The sequence below is a fragment of the Pagrus pagrus genome (assembly GCF_965226575.1).
Source record: "Pagrus pagrus genome assembly, chromosome: 13".
Classification (NCBI taxonomy): domain Eukaryota; kingdom Metazoa; phylum Chordata; class Actinopteri; order Spariformes; family Sparidae; genus Pagrus; species Pagrus pagrus.
The window spans coordinates 26,613,176-26,634,038 of record NC_140197.1 but is presented as its reverse complement, the minus strand read 5'-3'; the positions used below and the strand labels follow the sequence as shown (position 1 = coordinate 26,634,038).

The 20,863-nt window shown below is 42.2% G+C and overlaps 1 protein-coding gene across 3 annotated transcripts in view; it reads left to right on the top strand.

The window, feature by feature from the left end:
- The window catches only part of col5a3a (collagen, type V, alpha 3a), a 53,280-nt gene that overhangs the window by 18,804 nt on the left and 13,613 nt on the right, over positions 1-20,863 (top strand). Inside the window, exons 6-47 of one of the 3 annotated variants that reach the window (XM_084371727.1) lie at positions 454-846; positions 2,499-2,618; positions 2,705-2,821; positions 2,930-2,983; positions 3,085-3,126; positions 3,509-3,571; positions 5,202-5,276; positions 5,421-5,504; positions 5,664-5,720; positions 6,045-6,098; positions 6,200-6,253; positions 6,382-6,435; positions 7,043-7,096; positions 7,335-7,388; positions 7,943-7,987; positions 9,252-9,305; positions 9,495-9,539; positions 9,796-9,849; positions 10,429-10,473; positions 10,855-10,908; positions 13,197-13,241; positions 13,606-13,659; positions 14,270-14,314; positions 14,459-14,512; positions 14,612-14,719; positions 15,194-15,247; positions 15,591-15,644; positions 15,748-15,792; positions 15,995-16,048; positions 16,404-16,448; positions 16,618-16,671; positions 16,811-16,864; positions 17,571-17,624; positions 17,736-17,843; positions 18,162-18,251; positions 18,488-18,541; positions 18,731-18,838; positions 19,133-19,240; positions 19,776-19,829; positions 20,043-20,096; positions 20,188-20,295; positions 20,403-20,456. In XM_084371727.1, the coding sequence (XP_084227853.1) occupies positions 454-846; positions 2,499-2,618; positions 2,705-2,821; positions 2,930-2,983; positions 3,085-3,126; positions 3,509-3,571; positions 5,202-5,276; positions 5,421-5,504; positions 5,664-5,720; positions 6,045-6,098; positions 6,200-6,253; positions 6,382-6,435; positions 7,043-7,096; positions 7,335-7,388; positions 7,943-7,987; positions 9,252-9,305; positions 9,495-9,539; positions 9,796-9,849; positions 10,429-10,473; positions 10,855-10,908; positions 13,197-13,241; positions 13,606-13,659; positions 14,270-14,314; positions 14,459-14,512; positions 14,612-14,719; positions 15,194-15,247; positions 15,591-15,644; positions 15,748-15,792; positions 15,995-16,048; positions 16,404-16,448; positions 16,618-16,671; positions 16,811-16,864; positions 17,571-17,624; positions 17,736-17,843; positions 18,162-18,251; positions 18,488-18,541; positions 18,731-18,838; positions 19,133-19,240; positions 19,776-19,829; positions 20,043-20,096; positions 20,188-20,295; positions 20,403-20,456 (3,030 nt within the window). Of the gene's footprint in view, positions 1-453; positions 859-2,498; positions 2,619-2,704; positions 2,822-2,929; positions 2,984-3,084; positions 3,127-3,508; positions 3,572-5,201; positions 5,277-5,420; positions 5,505-5,663; positions 5,721-6,044; positions 6,099-6,199; positions 6,254-6,381; positions 6,436-7,042; positions 7,097-7,334; positions 7,389-7,942; positions 7,988-9,251; positions 9,306-9,494; positions 9,540-9,795; positions 9,850-10,428; positions 10,474-10,854; positions 10,909-13,196; positions 13,242-13,605; positions 13,660-14,269; positions 14,315-14,458; positions 14,513-14,611; positions 14,720-15,193; positions 15,248-15,590; positions 15,645-15,747; positions 15,793-15,994; positions 16,049-16,403; positions 16,449-16,617; positions 16,672-16,810; positions 16,865-17,570; positions 17,625-17,735; positions 17,844-18,161; positions 18,252-18,487; positions 18,542-18,730; positions 18,839-19,132; positions 19,241-19,775; positions 19,830-20,042; positions 20,097-20,187; positions 20,296-20,402; positions 20,457-20,863 lie in introns of all 3 variants that reach the window. The other 2 variants (XM_084371726.1, XM_084371728.1) reach the window with 2 other exon arrangements.

Below are 20,863 nucleotides of genomic sequence, written 5' to 3'. Positions count from 1 at the left end.
ACCCTGTTTACAAGTGGATCTAATTCACGTCTGGTGTCTTTCACAGACTGGACCTTCTTAGCGTCCTTTTCAGGCAGAGCCCATTCGTATCCCTGACATGCAATGGAAATCATTTAGGAGAAGGACACAACCCCTATTTGCTCACTTGCTAGAGCACACTAAGAATTAGCACCTCTGTAGGATCATAGACAGGGTGACCTCTGACCACACAAGCAAATATGTCTTGTGCTTTGACAAAGAGGAAATAGCTCAGCATTTGTTTGCCCCTTCTCATTTGATGTTTGCTTTAGGTTTTTACCAGCTCAGTGGCAATCACAGTATGTATCTACTGACCCTTTAAGGACCTGTATGCATCACTTCACTGTTGCAGGCTATTTCCTTTGTTGTATTTTCATTGTCATCAGTCTGTGTTTTTTCTCCATCCTCCACCTCACGTTCCCTTTTTCATAAAAGAACTCCCAACTTGCGTCTGATGCCTTAGTGCAAAGTGACCAGCCCGATGAACCGAAGGAGCACTCCAAAAAGGACAGGAAAGGCAAAAAGAAGAGGGACAAGGGCTCTAAAGGCAAAGGCAAACGCAAAGGCAAGGGCAAGAAGGGATCCAGAAAGAAAAAACATGAAGAGGCTGCTCTTGAGGACGGTTTCCTCAGAGTGTCCACAACACTGCCTGAGTATCTCTCCCAAGAACCTTTTCAGCCCACAGAGTTGCCAGAAATTAAGAGCACCCTAGAAACTGTCATCCCCACTGAAGTCTCCGGCAAGACACTCGTGGAGATGCGCACACATGAACCTGACTCAACAACTGAGGCCCCCACTGTGATGCCCAGTGCATTGCCTGAATCAAAGGTTACTGAGGAGGTAGACATGTTTACCTGTAGACGCTCTTCACCCCAACCCTTCGCCTGCTGTTTGCAGCTCTAACTGATCACTTCCCTAATACCTCCTAACCATAGCGAGCACCTTTTCCCTCTCCAGCTGCTTACCACCACCAGCACCACCACCACTAATCAGCACCATCCTAATCATCACCTCCTCTACATCCCTACCAGAAAACATGGAGAATACATCTTAAATGAGAATTTTTTGCTGATCTCAATAAATGCATTTCGGCTGCATGTGTATTTTTTTTAGAACATGCAGTATATTTCCAAAAAACATCGTATGAACGGCACGTAAAGTATATGCCTTCCTGTACACAAACCAAGAGAATGAGTATTGTGTTTGCAGTTCATTGAAAGAAGTGAATGTTGTGCTCAGACCATTTAAATCAGACCACAAGTGCTGAATATGAATATGGTATAACAACTGTTTATCAGGGCTGAACAATATGCAAAACAAATCATATCTCATCGTATAATTTAGTGTTGTCAAAAACCGAAAAATCGATAAATATTCCGTCTCGAATATTTAAAACAGTTTCAATACTTTCCCAGTGTTGATTCGCTTGCACCAGCTGCACTTTTTCTCTCTATTCTCCCCGAAAGCGAGTTGACACACAGACACCACTGCAGTACACACACACACACACACACACACACACACACACACTGCTGCAGTACACACACATCTCCCCTACATCTTCTGACTTTAGTAAGATGTAAATTAATTTAGATGCTGTCGTGCTTAACAAACAGTACACCCGCCTGGTTATATTTATCTTTAATTAAAAATCTAAAATTGTTAGTGTTGTTTCCACTGGTATAGACATCTAGTATCACATTTTTTTAAGATATTGCATTGAAATTCCAATAACGTGACAAAACTACTGTGGTTGTTTTGAACGATATTGTGATTGCAATGTGAGTCATAATTTTGTGAGAATGATAGTTTTTGCATTTTTATTCTAACTGAAAAAAATCTAAAAATGATGATGATGTTTTATTTTTGCTGGTGTCTGTATCAAACAAACATGTTCCTTTATGTCTGGAGGATATGATTTGTAGGCCAGGGCATCTCTGTAGCACCGCAATGCTTCATTTATAACGGCATGCTGGGACACATTTTTATCTTTATCAAAAAAATTGCAGCTGCTGTGATTTATTGCACTTGACCATATTGCGATTTCACAGATTTTTTGATTAACTGTTCAGCCCGACTGTACATCATTTTTTAAAGAGTTTTTTAGCTTCCCGCAGACATAAACAAGGGATGTTTCCGTATGTTTCCATCATGTTTACTATTTGCTAATTTTTCAAGTGAACTAATTTTTCCTGCTCACGCTGTTTCTGTAGCTGTTGCAGTCACTGCCATGCTGCCACATGAATCTGATGTAGTCCATTAACTAATTACACTCCAGCATTGTAATTAACATGCACACCTGTCAACCTGTATCCTGGATAATCAACACTTTCCCATTAAATCCACTCGTTTTTGCTAACATTCATACTGTCCAATAGAAAATGTGTCTTTACTTGGAGGCGCTGGGTGCTAATAAGACGTGCTCAGTGTCCCCTGGTTCATCTTTACTATGACTCATTTAAGTGTGTGTTGGCCTGCAGGAGGGCAAGCCAGTGACGAAGCCCATGGTGGAGGAATATGGAGATGACCTTTACGGAGACCTCTATGATGATCTCTCAGTTTCCACGGTAACAGTGGGCCCCAATGTTACTGAATATGAGGTAGGTTTAATGCAAATACAAGGAATGAGAGCTTATTTCAGCATTCACTGCACCTATCGCTAATGGAGCTTTTCATTCCTTAACAGATCCTTGAATATGAAGATTTCAAGAATGACACAGAGTCAGAGTACGAGGAGTACGAAATGTATGAGGACGGCTTTGGCTTTGCAGAGCGGGAAAGAGCAGAGACTTGGAATGAAGAGGTAAATCTCAACTTGAACTCATACATCAAATGAGTGGTCACGTCTTCAATTGTCTGTGTCAAGTGATTTCTAACAACCCACATCTATTCATCTGTTCCTCCTTCTCAGGCTAGTCGCAGAGCAGAGAAGGGCCAGAAGGGAGAGCAGGCAATTATTGAACCGGTGAGCTGCTGGAAGCATTCAGAGAATAGTCTTGGAGCTTTAGTTATGAGAAAAGGAGTTAATATTCTCCTAATGTACATTCTATTTGTGCTTGTTTCCAGGGAACATTGGTTGAAGGACCCCCAGGTCTCCCAGGACCCGAGGTAAGCCTACTCACTGTCTGAAAACAGAAGAAACTGTAATTGTACAGGATGTGGCATAATGTAAGACATCAGGATGTAACTGTGGTGTTATCGGAAAAGGAAACAGGATTTCCCCCCCACCCCAAAATATACCCCTGCACTACGATGCAATGCAAGATGGCACTTTGTAAAGGACAGTTTCATGACATTTTCTACACAACTATTAACACACTATGAAGTGACCTCTGTAGGTACATCATCACATCAAAAGTGAAAAGATTTGACTTCAGAATCACATGAATAAATGAAAAGGGATTGTTGTCAATCACTTTGTTGAAAACTAAGCCACAGTATTGGAGCGTTCATTCTGTTTGTTTGAGTGCTGTTGATGTTTCCTCCACAGGGGCTCACTGGCCCAGCTGGACCAATAGGTCCTCCAGGACCCAGAGGAGATCCTGGTGAAATGGTGAGTGTGGCTTAGGCCTGGACCTGGACCCATTGGTTAGTTTGACCCCATTTGACCCCTTTACCTGTGGGACAGACTGTGAGTTCGACTGGGAACACAATGTCCTTCTTCAGTCCTGAACTGAACATTGTGGACTTCAGGGACGGATGTTGACTCACACATGTTTGACCTGATTTTCCTGTGTGTGTGTGTGTGTGTGTGTGTGTGTGTGTGTGTATGTGTGTGTGTTATGTATTTGTTGATGATTCATCACAATGGAACACATCTGAACACACACGCAAGCTGACAGATGCTCTGTCATTTCCCAGTTGTTGATGGTTGTTATCATTTTGCTTTGCAAAGATGTTAATGATGGCAGCTCATCAGCATTCAGATCCCCACTGAGCTCATCACCTTAAGTCATTGTACCCACTTTTAATATCTATGTACATGGTTCAGGTTCAGCCCATATCACAAACACATACTCTATTTGAAGAGATGCAACAATAAAATGAAGAAATGTAATATATCTACAAATAATCTCTTTATCCATGGCATTAGAAAGAAATGAATATGGATCACCATCAAGATTCTGCTTGTTTTCAAAAAGTAAACTGTTACTGACAAACTGAATCATTGGACTCTATCGTACTGCCTCTTCATGTATTACAGTGTATTGTGTCATGTCTTTACTATCATTATGAACATTCATTTACAGGACTCTTTTAAAAGTCTAGTGTAATTGTAATGGCAAGATTATTGTAACCATGATGAAAATTTGACTACTTTACCCAATTTATATGTCAAATATGTGTTTTAAGACTCGATGTCCTGTACAGCAATAGCTGTCTGGTGTCCCTTGTCAGTATTTCATGTGAAGGTGTCAAAGGCATTGAAAAATAATTGTTTTCTTTTCTTTCTTCTTTCTTTTCTTTTTAACACGCATTAGCTGGTCCACCGGTGATTGAGTCATATAAATTAGCTCATGTCTTTAAGGCTTTTTGTGATACATTTAGTAGACAATGAACGGTTCAGGTAGAAAATCATAAGCCTGCTGTATCCAACCTTGACAACTAATTTTATTGCACATTCAGAATGACTATTTATATATTTAAAATAGAAATGATAATGTTCACCAAAGAGGTAATTAAACACATTTTCACCGCTGCTTCACTTTTCCTCACTCAGAGAGTCAATTATTTGACATTAGGTATTGATTCATAAAAAAAACCATTGGATCAAATTTATTTTAATCACTAGTGGAGGAATGTATCTCGTCAATTTCTGACCAGTTTGAATACTTATTAGATAACTCTATCAGTAATCTGATGAACCCATTCTTTATATCCTCATGTTACATCAATTGACTTGTTAAAAATGGATATTTACAATGTGTAAACAGAAGATAAGTGTGTGTGTGTGTGTGTGTGTGTGTGCAACATGCCCTATGGAAAAGCAAAGGTTGTTTTTACAGTGATTAGATTGGAGGGCTGTTTTTCTCTCCACTTAGGATCTCTCTCTCTCTCTCTCTCTCTCTCTTTCACTCACTCTCGCTCTGTCCCCCCCCTCGCTCTCTTACACACATGCAAACACAGTAACACAATACACACAGGAGCTGATGCTTATCCCTTTCCCCGTGCTCTCTCTTCAGGGTCCCCCAGGACGTCCGGGTCTTGCCGGGGTTGATGGGATTCCAGGTCCTCCAGGAACCCTGTTGATGCTGCCAGTAAGACCTTAAAGACACTTGGAGCAATCCTTTTCCCAGTGTGGAGTAGTGGCATGTCCACAAGGGGGGGCTGTGTGACTGAACTTCATTTACATTTGGGGAATCCTGCAGTGGGGACTAATTCCTCTTTCTCATTGTCTCCAGTTCCAGTATGGAGGAGATTCCCAGAAGGGCCCAGTGGTGTCCCCCCAGGAGGCGCAGGCACAGGCTATCCTGCAGCAGGCCCAGGTACATTCGACAGAAATTGTCATTGTGCCATATTATAAGTATCACTTATAAGTGACTGTTAAGATTTAATGCTGTCTGAAGCCCAACTCATTGTGTCTTAAAAGTCCAAAAGTGCCTTGTGCAGTGTTAATAAATCACCCAGTTGTGTTTTCATTCCAGCTGTCACTGAGGGGACCTCCAGGTCCACTGGGTCTTGCAGGGCGACCAGGCCCACTGGTAAGGCACTCCTCTGACCTTGACCTAATTTGCCTCATCCCTCATGGGCTCCTGCAACCTTTCACTTTAACTTCACATTGTATTTGACCAAGCACAAGCTCCACTCTCTCCTTCCCAGCCGAACCTCATCATTATGCACGCTCAGTACATTCAAATAGCTGTGATTGCGAAATCACTGCATGGTTGCAGAAATGAACAGATCTGTGCGATGATTTGTTCTAAGCTCATTTGTATTTTGTTTGTTTGATGCTAAGTTTGAGTAAAGAGTTGAATTACTCCTGTACACGATGTCATGCTTGAATAATTCTTGTTTTTATTTTGCAGGGTTTTCCTGGTCCCACTGGGCTCAAAGGAAACAGAGGAGACAACGGCCCTACTGTAAGACCAGACAGTACTATCTACAATCATATCGCTCTTTCTTTTTGCCATACTTTTACACCTTTTTCTATTTGTCTTGCTCTCTTTCTTTTCTCATATAGGGACCGCATGGGTTGCCAGGCCCTCAGGGAATTAATGGAAAGCTAGGAAAGAGGGTGAGATATATTGAGTGTTGCATGTCTCCACACTGAGAACCCCTGTACCTGCATCTTGTTTTAAAAGCATACTGTGCCTGATGTACTATAAAGAAAAAACAATTTCAACTGGTTTGTGTGTCTCATAGGGGCGTGCAGGAGTGGACGGAGGTCGTGGAATTCCAGGTGAAACAGGCACTAAGGTAAACTCTTTGACATCTGACTGCACTGCACTGCTGTAGGGATAAACACAAGAGACAACAAAAGATTTTCTGTTCCAACAAAGTATTTACGTCCTTTCTCCATGTTTAGATGCTAGTTGAGGTGAACAGATGTGTGAATGCAACATTTCCAGTTGTTGAACCATATTACTGATGTTAGGTGTTTAGTTCCGATTTATTCAGTTTCTTGTTTCCATGAGCACAATACCATGTTAAGGCGGCAAGGTCTTGTACAATAACAAATCTCCCCTTGCAAGTGCAAGACTTTAGGTATCCAGCAGCCCACAGCTTATTATATGTATAGACAACGAGGCAACTCAATACCTAACAGCTGCAGGAAGAGCTTAGTAAATAAATCAGGCTCCCTTGATGCCGGCTCTGACAGAACAGCAGAGTCTTTATCAGTCAGAGCAGCATTTTAACAGACCTACAGCTAATCTGAAAGCTCCCTCTCCCCAACACATACTCAGAGCAGATGGGAGGCTCTGCCAGGGGAGACGCTCTCAGTACAATTCAGCTAATTTTTACACATTTCTGTATGTGTGTGTGTTTCAGCATTTAATTCACTTGCTTCTCTTTTACTTTTCAGGGTGACAGGGGTTTTGATGGCCTGCCAGGTCTCCCAGGAAACAAGGGACACAGAGTGAGTTACACTTAACGCTAACTTACCGTCACTGTGTTCACTCAGTCGTACAGACACTAACACACCAGCACGTCACACATCATGTGGCAGATGTTTATTGGCAAATTAAGATCATGATGATTGTTGTGATTCTTGTGACGACAGCGTACGCTAAAAAGCATCTGCTTTTTGCTGCTCTGCTATAAACAGAACTGTCCTAAATATCTTGAGGCTTGTGGCTAATGCTTTTATCTTGTAGGGGGACAGAGGAAAACCAGGTCCTTATGGGCCCGTTGGAGAGCCAGGAGAAAAGGTGAGTGCGCTGTACTTTGCAAGATTTACTTACCTTACATGCAACAGAAAACACATCCTGCAGCAGGGCTTTGTTTATCAAAATCTTTCCATCATGCGAGGTTATAAAGGGAAAACTTTCCAGACCAATGAATCAATTCTACAAAGCATTTAATGGTAAAGCACCAGAGATCAAAGCAGGCGTCACTGAATTGAAGTAATAAACTCCTGAATTTATTAATTCCACTATGCTGGCCTGAGTTTATTCAGTGCCAAGGTTTGCAAAAGAAATGAAAGTGACGCAGTGCATTCCTGACATAAAATTGAAAATATGGAAGATAGAAGGTCTGTCAAGATAGTATCAATCCATGCAGGCAGGCGGGTGAAGTTTAGAGAGCGGTCTATTAGTCTTAGCTCGAAGATAGTTGAGCCTTATCTGTCAGGCAGTGAATTTCTTTAATGAGCTATTTTCACAGATTATGTCTGTTGGGATATAAATGTATCCACGCCTGGGGTTGACTTGGAGAGGTGAATGTGATGTATGTGTTGAATCTGTTTCCATCTTTGTTATTTTAGGGATCTGATGGACCTGTGGGGCCAAGAGGGCAACCGGGCGAACCTGTGAGTAACCACATCTGGAAGCATATGATGCTCCCTCACAACACACGGACGTCACACCATACAGTTACATCATCAAAATATTGTTGTTTGTTGGTTTTTCTACATTTAAAATACTTGATGTAGTGTAGAGGATGAATTTATCAGGTCTGTGCTTCAGGCTCTCAGAGAAACGATAACACAAAAATCTTTTTCTGGGTGCAGAATCACAGAAATTAGGATTTCCGAAAACAAACCCTAAAGGGATTTAACTGGATTTATGCCAACATCTCACAGAAGAACTCACAGAAGTACAAAATCTACTGCTCATAGAAAAACACTGCACAATATGTTACATACAGCCAATATGAAAACTAGGACGGTCAAACCATATTAATGCATTACTGCCACAGTGTTCAGCCTAGCATTAAGAGAGAAAAGGTCACCACCATTGTAGGCACACACATTTACAGTGGTAGTATCTAGGGAGTAACCTTGGATCATGGATCCAAAGATCCTAAGAGTTGTCATTCTGTGTAACTCAGCTGTGAACACTGTTTGATTGGTTATGACTCGCACTCCATATTTCTCCCAGTAGGTGAGGTTGGGGCTCAGCATGGTTCTGTCCCTCCAAATGAATCACCTAGTACTGGAAGAAATAGAGTGCCGTAAACCTTGTGAAGAAAATCTGTGGTAAACTACAAAGACGCAGGAAAGGAGAGGAGTTGGCTATGTTGACGCGTTAGATGGAGCGATGGGAGAAGTGACAGACAAACGCAAGACAGATATTTGGTTGGATGGTGAAAGAGATAAGAGAGATGGAGAGAGGAAAGAGAGAGCGTCGGAGAGGGAAGAGATAAAATCCTGGCCTGAATGATTATATTTCCATATCAATCACTTCCCTGGAGATCACAGATGTGGCTTTGGAACAGGTGGCTTGGCCAGCCTACAAAGAGGGAGGCTGACAAAAACAGAACACACAAACACACTCGCGCAAACACAGGCTAGTGCAGTCTCCGTGACTACCACATAGAAAACCAGATGCGCCCACACACACACTCACATATGCGTACACACACACACACACACACATACACACACACGTACACACACACACACACACACACACACACGTACACACAAACACAAACAAAAAAATATATTCTGTCTCTCCTTGTTTTTTCACTGTCTCTCCTTAGTGCTGATTTTTGATTTAGTATTCAGCACTCACTCCATCTCATCATGAATGCAGGTAAGCCGCTGACTATTTGCTGTGTTTTGTCTCCAGGGTCCTCGGGGTCTTGTTGGGCCAAGGGGGCCGCCTGGCCCACCTGGCCAGCCGGTAAGTCAACAACACCTTGATTACAGAATCAGAGCTATTCAGTCCTTTCAACTCTATCAAAGGTCTTCTACTTCATGGAATTATCAATATGCCAACAGGGAAGCTATTGAACAATGTCTCTTTTTTTGATCAGACTTTGACATTTCATCCATTGTTTTCTGACATCTTGCATGTGTGCATTTTTAACAGGGTATTGGTGGAACTGATGGACCACAAGGTGCAAAGGGCAACCTGGTCAGTCCTTTTACTTTCACAAACGTATTATTCAGTAACCATTACTGCCAATATATACCACTGATGACTATAATATATGTAAAAATTGTTCGATGAAAATTAGTGTGTGGGTAACAGTTTTCTGAAAGTAGTGTCAGCAGCCAGAGTGGCTTAGTGTGGCCTTTCAGCGAACCTGTTAACCAGTCATGTGATGATGAGCTCTAACAAAGATCATGTAGCGGCAGAGTGTGTGACTACCAGTGTTTCTTGTTGTTAGGGTCCAGCTGGAGAGATCGGGCCCCCGGGTCAGCAGGGAAATCCAGGAGTACAGGTATGAAAAACTGTCCTGTCAGTGTGAGAGTTAATCCACTTATTACACATCCTATAAATGTATTCGAGGCATGCAGACGAGCTTCAGGTGTACACAGTTGCAGGCAGAGAGTTACATAAGCTCAGTTGCTCTCTCTCAATGATGGTATAAACTTTCTGCTTCTGATTATTTTTAGATTTTTATTTCAAAGGAAGATTAACTTACTCCTCTATAGGATTAGACAATCATCTCGCCTTTTTACAATCCAACTACATGTCATCATGTCACTAAATGTATTCAGAATACAAGGCTGTTGTTTTTGGAGGTACACGGTTTTCACCGGACAACAACAAGATGTAATTTTAAAATAGAATCAGAGATATTGCAGTCATATAAAGAAGATGTAATAATGTTTTCAGTTTCCAGCATGTCAACAATCCACCCCATGCCCCAGCTCATATGCACACACACTGCTCACAAGTCTTACATACACACATAACAATATGCACACATACACACAGACTAGAGCAGAAACCTCAACTCCCAGCCTTCTCCTAGTCTTTTGACACTTAACCTGATTGATGCTTTGTTCTGGTCCAGGGCTTGCCTGGTCCTCAGGGTCCCATTGGAGTGCCAGGAGAGAAGGTAGGTAGCATGTCTCTCACTTAATTTCAGAATTAAAGCTGTGACCTTGCGACCCCTGTCATCGCATTCCCGGGGGAGGCCCGCTGAGCTGGAGAGTACGATCCAACCTCTTCTGGCTCCTATTCAGACCAGACAGAGCTAGACAGGAAATCAATACACAAGAAACACACACAGGCATAACAGACACTACGGACGGCCTTGGCCGGTGCACGTCAAGCTGCTAGACCGATAAAAGAAATAAAAGTGGATTTAGTCATGAATACAATATTTTGTAGCAAAGTGGGAAATGTTCTCTGTGGCATAAGTTCAGGTGTTCGATATTTTTTCATATCTGAAGCTCAACTCCAGTACAGTATTCATGCCTCTCTCTGTCCTATACAGGGTCCCCAGGGGAAACAAGGCATGCTGGGACTGCCAGGCATTGATGGTCCTCCGGTAAGTACACACATACACACACACACACATACATTGATGCATGTGTTAGCATAAACACACATAAACATGCTCATATCCATGCATTCCTTCGCACATCAAGCATCTATGTACATGTATAAACAGTGTGTTGTTGCTGCTACTTCATCAGCCAACTCAGAGCTCAACTGACAAGATAAGACAAGAGTCTGCACTATTCAAGCAAGGCATTTTGGCACAGGTTGTTGTCAAGATTTTTTGTTTTTTTTTACATAATGGATAAAATCGTATCAACTTGAATACTTAAGTACAAACAAAGACGTTTATAGACCAGTGATTCCCAGCCAGGGAGTTCTTTTACCCCAGGACATTTTGCTGTTGCCAGGGGGTACTTGGGGAGATTGTAGAATAGCTCAATTGATTTAAAAAAAAAAAAAGATTTATTAATAATTTTATAAAAAGATAAATCCACGAGTCAGCTATGGTACTTAATGTGTTGTTATTGCACTTAAGAGTGTCTGAATACTAGCTGCGAGCACATAGAACTGGTACTACAGGTTGAAAGTTTTACCTCACACAAACAAGTGGCTCTGTCTCACACACACGCGCAGCGCCAAGGTTTATTGCAAGGCTGTTACTGCAATGATTCCATTCATGACACAGACAGATTTTTGCCTTTGCACGTCACAGAGAGCTTGTGAGTGAGTGAAGCTGGGTTGTGTTAAGAAAGTGATGAAGAAGAGATGCAAACTGCATGGTTTTACAGAGGATCAATACAAACTGTATTGTCTCAAGCTGAATCTTGTTCAATAAATCTTACAACGTCAATATATTGCCCGGGTCTAGCTTGAAGTAATGGATATAACCGGTGGTTCTTCATAATGAATCCCTCACTCAGGTCTGCAATTTAAGTATCTCAGGTTCATATTAATAATAACACACTCAGTTCAAGGACCTATGCTGATAGTCTCTGCTCCAGACTTCAACAGCTGATGTATATTTTACGTAGACTTATGGTCTATGGATCTAAGCAAACATTCATGTACTGTTTTACCATGCAGTCTTAGACAGTATTATAAGATATAGGATAACAGCCTGGTTTGGTATCTCTTCTGTATAGTTGAAATCACAGATTGCTTGTCTGGTATATGAAAATGATGGGGGTTAAAAATACTCTCCAAGCAATCTACGAGCAGTCTATTACCAGACAGACAAATACTGTCTGATCCAACTCTCACGTCCTCCACTTAGAGTTTCAGCTCTTAACCTCTGGTAGCATATTCAGGGTCTCCCAGAGCAGGCTGAACCACTGTAAACATTCATTCTGGCCTGTGTTCATTAAGACCCTCAGCACTAACGGGTAATGAAGAATGTTGGCTACACGAGGTTGTGCAATATGTCACCACTGTCAGAGGGTGTGTGAAAACTCTAACATTGAAGGTTATGTGTTGTTTAGATGTTAATGTGCTTAACTGTACTACTGTATGCTGTTTATGTTTTTATCTTAACTATGGGAAGGAGGCCAGACAAATCTCATGATAACAGTTTATCCATTACTTTTAGTGATCTGATCACTAAAAGTAATGGATACATGGTTGTAACGTCCAGCTTTCGTTACTCCATGTGGTTGTTGATCCGAAAAACAAACATTGACAGTTCAATTGTATGAAAATATTTTAACATCCACCATAATATCTGCTTTTTATTTAGAACATAAATGCTTTTGTTGATGAAGGGGAACTTGAGTTAATCGGACTGTGCTGTGGGGGTACAAAACAGGTTGGGAGTCGCTGACATACTACACATAATGACCGAGTCTCTATCAATTATCCAAAGAGGGCAAGACCCAGACAGCCAAAACTTTCCAAATACAATTCCCCAAATTGCTGTAGCAACAATCAAACTAACTGTTTGTTAATCTAAAGTAGCCAAGAGGATAAAATTCGGCAACCTACACTTACTGTTGTCTGCCAGTAGGGGGACTCAGGAGGTTTTTCCAGAATTGTGCCAAAGCTGCGTGACATTTAGAAAAGAATGAAACATCTTCTTACATTGAGCCTTTTCTCATCTTACAGAATTCATTTTAGATTGCGGTCAGACACATTTGAATGCATTTCACTTAATGCCCCTTCTATTATTCTGCAAAGCTTTGTGACACAAAGATATTTTCATGGTTTTTTACTCGCAGTGCCGCTGGTGCCTCTTTTTTGTCATTGGTTGGTTGCATTCAGAAATTTCCATCAAGAAGTGATAAAATGATGATGTACTCGCAGCAGTGCTAAGTCAATCTGATTCGTGTTTTCCTGTTTCAGGGTCACCCAGGAAGAGAGGGCCCCCCAGGAGAGAAAGGCATCCAAGTGGGTAACTGCATATCTGAGGCTTGTCTGCTGTAGTGTCATAGCAAGATATCAAAAGTGCAATATCATGCTGTATCTTGCAATCTATTGTAACTGTGCACTCACTCACATGTTGCAATAACGCTCATCATTCTAATCACTGTGTCCCGACGATGTCATCATCTTCGTTGTACAAGAGCATTAGCAAATTAGAGTCAGCAGCATGCACTCATCAGAATCTGATGTTATTTTCAGTTTGAAAATACTTATTGACAGTAAAGGATAGGACACAGTGACTGAGTGCTTATACATATCTGGTCTGAGAAATGCATTTTTCTAGCCTCTGCTTTTTTGCTAAAAAAATTTTTATTTTGTCGTTTTGTAGGGTTTACTAGGTCCTCAGGGGCCTGTTGGGTACCCAGGGCCTCGTGGTGTCAAGGTGAGACATAAATGCATCATGATCTCAAGTGTGATGTCCACTGAGATGTTCATTCCCCTGCTCATTTCATTCTGTGTGTATGTCTACCTGTGACGGACAAGCTGTTTGAGTCTATGACTGACAGGTGACAGGTGGAGGGAAAGCACCTCGGTTCTCAAGGGGAATACTAACAACAGATTGAGGAACATTTGACGGGGAGAAATGTCAGAGTCTGATAGAGCAGAGCTGTGTGCGTAGGTGTGGAGCAGACCGTTTTGACTGAGAATAAAAGTAAAGTTGTCATAAAGTGACACTCTGATTGGTGTTTGTTTTTGTCACATTTACACACATCTGATGTTTTATCTGGTAGTTTGGCTCAATATCCCTGAGGGGAAGCTTTACCATGTTGGCAAGTAATATGAAATGCATGTAAGGTCAATAGCTGCTCAAAAACCAGAGCAACGTTAGGTCAAGAGAAAATCAATAGACACTTCGAAATCATTTGTTTTATGATGGGGTATTTCTAGAAATACAGGCAACCAGTGATTTTTCTCTATGATGTCTGGAGTTGTTGAGAGCAGGTTTGTCTGTGACGATTCCCGTCAGATTAAGTGTTTTCACTTTTTCACAGGGAGCCGATGGAGTGCGGGGTCTGAAGGGGAGCAAAGGAGAGAAGGTGAGTGAAACAGACGAGTGAGTCTTTACTCTTACGCTTGTTGTCAAACTGTGTTCGTGACTGGAAGGACACTTGACGAATTACAATGTAATGACTGCCTTTATCATCAAAGAGCTTCCATTGCTAATCACCTCTTCTCAAAAGGGAGAAGATGGCTTCCCTGGTTTCAAAGGTGACATGGGCATCAAGGGGGACAGGGTGAGAGCGGCCACAAAGCCTCAGTATCATTTCCTCTCATTCTCAGTCAGAGTGGAGATAAGATCCTCACCTCCCTTCTTCTCTCATTCATGACTTTAGGGTGATAACGGAGTTCTTGGTCCTCATGGAGAGGATGGACCAGAGGGACTAAAGGGCCAATCAGGACCTCTGGGAGATTCAGGAGGTCCTGGGACACCCGGCGAGAAGGTACGTTTTAAAACAATTACATTTTCATTAGGTGAGGACCCAAAGAAGACAATTTGGAGATCAAATAGGCTGAAAACTCTTATCTAAACCTGCATTACGCTGCTACAGCCGTTATCGTGTTTGGTAGAAAAGTTAAATTTCTTCATTTTTCACTTGTGACAAAACTTTCTTACAAAATGACTGAAAATCTCTGAAATACTGAACATATGGATTTTAATGCCCTCACATTTATTACATCGGGTTACAGCCCATTCCTAAGGCAGCTGAAGCAGTGCACATGTTTAAGCATTTAATCTTTCTGTCATCACTCTGTGCATTAATTTAGTGATACCCTGCTGTATTGGTTCATGCATAGTCAGCAGTATGTCATGAAAATCTTAATTAAAGCTTTTCATACACTTCTTTATATTTCTCCGGTTTCTTTCTTCCTCCCCCTCTTATTCTGCCTTCTTCTCCTCTTCTGTCTCTCTGCAGGGTAAACTCGGCGTGCCTGGATTGCCAGGATACCCAGGAAGACAAGGTCCTAAGGTGATTTAGCATTGATGAGCTATTATGATCAGTTAATGTGTCCTCTGGTTCCTTTATCAGAGCTCTAACCAGCGAGATGTGTGTCTTTGGCTGGACTGTTTCCTGTCTGATTAAAAATAAAGGATGATAGATGGCTTATTAAAAAAAGGCTTTTTTATTAATAGTTCATTAGTGACATCAATTCATTACATGTTGATGAATGGTGTATTTAAGGCTGTGTTGGGCTCATGGATTAGATTTGCTTTAATTTGATACAGTAGTTAATTATAAGTTAATGAGACATTGGGGCTGATGTGTGATGAATGGAAGGCTGAGGCTGATTAACCTCTACGTGTGTCTGCAGGGATCAGTTGGCTTCCCTGGTGTGGCAGGGGTCCCTGGAGAGAAAGGACGAAGGGTGAGGAATTGTGTTCACATCCTGACTGCTTCAGAAGATATAAACTTTTCTACGTATTGTGAAATAACTAAGTGATAAATTATTGTTAACCTCTACTATGCAGGGTCCAGCTGGTCAGGCAGGGCCTGGAGGCCAAAGAGGTCCTAATGTGAGTACAGCTTTAGGTGATAATGCCTGTACACCGTGTCTCTTTCTGAATGTATATTGCTCTAATTAGATGCCATCAGTTTACCGCAACTTGTGGGAGGCACACTGTTACTTCGCTGCAGTGTTTTTTCACCAGACGTTTATTTTCCACCTCCAGATGAGTAATGCATGTGCTAATCAGACTGTTGTTTGTTTTCCAATAGGGAGCCCGGGGGGGAAGAGGAGCAAACGGCCCCACTGGAAAGCCTGGAGAAAAGGTGAGCTTAGACTGACACACACACACACACACACAAACACACACCCTGATGTAAACGAAAACATGCACATGGAGTTACACTTGCATACACACACACCTGGCTGTCTCATAAAGTATGGATGAATGCACAGACCGGGTTGGAACTGGTTGTTGCCTTTCACTTCTAGATGACAGGCCATCTGGTGCAGTGACAAGCTACTGTCTGGCAGCGAATGCTTCAGTTTACACTCTCACCCTCAAAGACCATCTTGGGAAAGCTAAAGATTTGTTGAAGGGAAGAAAAGTCAAAAATGTTTGAGTGGCTTTTGTATACAGAAACTGATTTTTATTTGTCTTCTGCCTCATCCACCTGGTAGGGTTCTGCTGGACAAGATGGTCCTCCAGGATCCACCGGAGAACAGGTAATCTTTTGTCTTGTATAATACTGCCTTCTTAATGCCTGACGATAGATATGATTAAGTAAAGTTGGCCTCACAGATACAGTCTCATATATCACTGTAGGACAAGCACCAGGAAATTCAATCTGGGGTTTGAGACAGCACTTTGACAACCTGTTTTATTATTTTCTAGGGTCCCAATGGACCACAGGGAAGAAACGGTGAGCCAGGACCCAGAGGGCCTAATGTGAGTGGTCAAAGATGCACTGCATAATGTTTGTCCTGTGATTTAGTGTTACTCCTTTTTACCTCATTCCACATTTTATACTCACCTTTGGTCATGTTTGGTTCATTATGATGATGTAAGAAAATGCTCCGTTTTCCAGGGTCCACCCGGAAAAGATGGATTACCAGGTCATCCAGGCCAGAGAGGGGAACCAGTGAGTCACCTTTTAATGTCAAAATGAAGCAACATTTTTAGTATACAGCATTATTCTTTATGAGGTGCACACCCCATCATTAACTTTAAACACCAAAGTCACACAATACCATAAACAAACTAACTGACTGAGACGAAGAGTCTGGTGGCATTGAATGGAGCATTGCAGCTGCTGTTTCTGCTGAAATAAAATGATCTTATTCTTCAACAAAAGGTTTATCTGTGAAGGATCTTGTCAATAATTCTGTGAGACACTTAGATTAACAATCTGAGCCTGTCAGTGGCAAAAACAAGCGCCTGTAATGGACGTATAGTAACAGGCGCCGTTGCCCAAAATAATTATGAAGCAGCCATTGCAGCCTGTGTTGCAGCTGCTGGCTGATGTGATCTACTGGACCAATCCCAATTTTTTTTGTACCTTTTAGTCATTTGCACACCAAAATGTTAAAATTGGGCTTGAAATAGGGCAGATTTGAAAAATACTGTAATTACCCTTTAACAGAGAGTTGAGAGTCAACATAAACTACCAGACGAGAGCTGATTTCAGCATAGAATTACTGAAGTCAGAGTGCAAGCTAAGAGGCACACTGTACTACATCTAGTAAAGCATCTGTGTGCAGTTCTCAGATAATGGGTTCTATGCATCCCACTGACTCTATTTCAAATCTTGACTGAGGATAATCAGACTCACTTGTCTCTTTCGTCAGGGTTTCCAAGGCAAGAACGGACCCCCCGGCCCCCCAGGCGTTGTTGGACCACAGGTAAGAGGATCAGCTAATAGTCTTAGTTGATTCTTAAACAACAGTTGTTTGTTTCAGGTGTTTTGAAATAACTGTTATGTAATGTGTGTTGTGTAATTTGGTAATTTTCAGGGCAAATCTGGCGAGACCGGGCCAACTGGAGACAGAGGTCATCCAGGTTCCCCAGGACCACCGGGTGAGCATGGTTTACCGGGAACTGCCGGAAAAGAGGGTGCCAAGGTGAGTGCTGCTCATCATAATGTCAAGTTCAAAATCACTTACCAGCATCACCTTATCACTGTTATATTAGATAAAGTCCAAGGACTCTTTCAGCAATGTGTGAATATCTTATCTCCTGGGTCTCATCCTATCCTCTAATTTGCTAATAAATAACAGAGGAAACCTCACAGTGTTAAGTGTATTATGGCTCATAAAATATAAATGTTCCTTCTCTGTGTGACTTGCTGGCTACTATGATTTATGACTGCACAAGGACCTGCTGTCTACTGGCTATTTGCCTTACATCTAATCACATATGTGTGAATGTGTGGTTTCCAGGGAGACCCAGGTCCACCAGGAGCCTCAGGGAAAAGTGGCCCTGCTGGGCTTCAAGGCTTCAGAGGAAGCAGAGGGACCCCTGGTGCTATGGTGACGAAAAAATTCCATACATCTCAACTCCTCTCCTTTAATCACTGTCAACATCAGACTCTCTGGAAATGTGTAGCTTGCAGTTAGATCAGAAATGAACTTGAAGTTATAACAGCATGCCATTCATGAAAGAGTTATGCAAATCTAACTAGACCAAAGCAATTGTAAACTACTGAACTCACTATAAATCACTGATGGTACATTTTATAATGAATGTGCTGTCATTTTCTTTCCAGGGTCCTGCAGGTCTGAAGGGAGGAGAGGGACTACCTGGTGTTGGAGGAAGTATCGTAAGTCTGGTTTTGTCAAACTGCTTCCCGTACCACCTCCTGCTCTCTGATCAGCTTTCATGTTCTATAGAATATGCGTGAGGCAGGAGGCTGTTTCCATGGTGATCAGTGATCGTGACCACCACATTAAATCAAAGCGTAAATCATGTGACACACTCACCCCACCTCTTTATCTCCTCTCGTTTCCAGGGTGCTACTGGAGAGAGAGGCGCCTCTGGACCGGCTGGCGCTATTGGCCAGCCAGGACGGCCTGGCGGCGTGGGCCCTGCTGGGCCGATGGGAGAGAAGGGCGAGCCAGTAAGATTTCGTACATTGCTAATTTTGTTTCTGAGGCAACAATGTCCAAGAACACATATTCCATCACTACCCACCGTTGGGTAATAAACAACATGTGCTCTCGCTTTGGAACGTGCGATTATGAGACAGAGAGAGCGAGGGAGGGAGAAAATATGAATGTGATCAAGCCTGCTTTCTTGGGTGCGAGTTCTCTTCCTGGTACGAGACATTAATCAATGTGTCATGCTGCTATATGAGGATGATAAGTATTGTGGCATTTGCTAGATGTGCGTGGTTTTCCCATCTGTTCTCCAGGGAGAGAAGGGGCCTGTGGGGCCGGCAGGGAATGATGGGGAATCAGGACCCGTGGGGCTGCCAGGGGCTGCGGGGTCTTCTGGGCCTCCTGGAGAGGATGGAGACAAGGTAGTTATACTGCCACCTGTAGGGCTATTTATCTATTGAGATTGATTTGGTGTGATTTATCGAGTTTTTAAAATAATGGAATTAGACGGCACTTGGCTTGTGATAATCAAAACTAAAAAAATGTAGGAACTTCTCTTTCTGCTGAAAGCATCTGCTCGTGTAAGAGAGGCTCTTCCTCGTGACAGAGCGGGATGTACATATTAATTGTGTCCTCCTCAGCTGACCTGGCTTAGTTAGCTTAGTGAGCTAACCAGGTCGTAACCAGGTCATAATTTCTGGAAAGAGACACTGCTCTCAAGTTTTTCAAGTGTATATTTTGTGTATATTTTTGTCAAGTGTCATTTAGTTCCATTATATTTGAGACAAACATTTCTTTGGATATCTGCAAAACTCAGCAGCTCATACCAAAACAATCTCGACGGATCAATAGCACTATTAGTGAGACAAAAAATAATTATTTTTTGATTTTGTGGGTAAACTGTCCCTTTAATTTTTTTTGTGCCAAGCCCTTACATGTGTGCATTTGTCTCCATAGGGAGAGACAGGCGGACCAGGCCAGAAGGGCAGCAAAGGAGACAAAGGAGAAGCTGTGAGTATGAATTTTATGTGAAAAGTTGTAACATCACATCATCACCTTGCATCAACAGGAGGTGGAGGTCAAACTGGCTTGTAATTGGTTTGGGGCAGTTCATTGTTACAACAGTTTGCCTGGACAGTGCATCCCCTGGTGAAATGAGCAGATGGTGCTAATCACGTTCTTCCTGCAGTGAATGCGTATTGAACATCCTTTCTGCTTTTCTAGGGACCTCCAGGACCTTATGGAATGCAAGGACCTGTGGGCCAGCCAGGACTGACAGTATGTTACACAAACATAAACACATATGATTGTATAATAAGTTGGTTTAGGTTGTGCAGTGTTCACAGTGCTGGCCTGTCTGTAATTTCAGGGTGCAGATGGTGAGCCAGGTCCTCGCGGGCAGCAGGGCATGAATGGGGCAAAAGGAGATGAAGGACACAGAGGCTTCAAGGGGGCATCTGGTCCGTCTGGACTGCAGGTACAAATTACAATAAATTCCTATCAGCTCATCTCTGATTTCACATGTTAGATCTGTTTCCATATTATGCCTGAGACTGTGTTGATCACTGTGTCTGCATTTTATAGGGAATGCCAGGACCATCAGGGGAGAAAGGAGAGAGCGGGCATGTTGGCTCAATGGTGAGTACTGCTCAGCAATCTCAGCACATACAGCTCTCATCTCAAGCCCACTGCTTTGGCTCAGTGTCAGTCTCAAGTCCGTTCTCAACACCACTTTTCAGACATCTTGCTCTTAGCTTCATGATTATTATGACTTTGACTTGTCTTGGTCTTGTCTGATATCTTGTGGATATCGACTTGACTTTTCCTCACTTTCCAAACACCTTTGAAGATGTTTCTCCACTTCTTTTACTTCCCAATGTCAAAAGCAGTTTAATTGATCCTTGAATTGATCCTGAAGAGCAAACAAATATACTTGCATTTACTAGTCAAAAAAGCAATAAATTATTTACTGTTAAGTGTGTAATGAAGAGCATCTGCAAATGCTATACATTTACATTTCTGTTTATGGTTCTGGAAACTTCAGT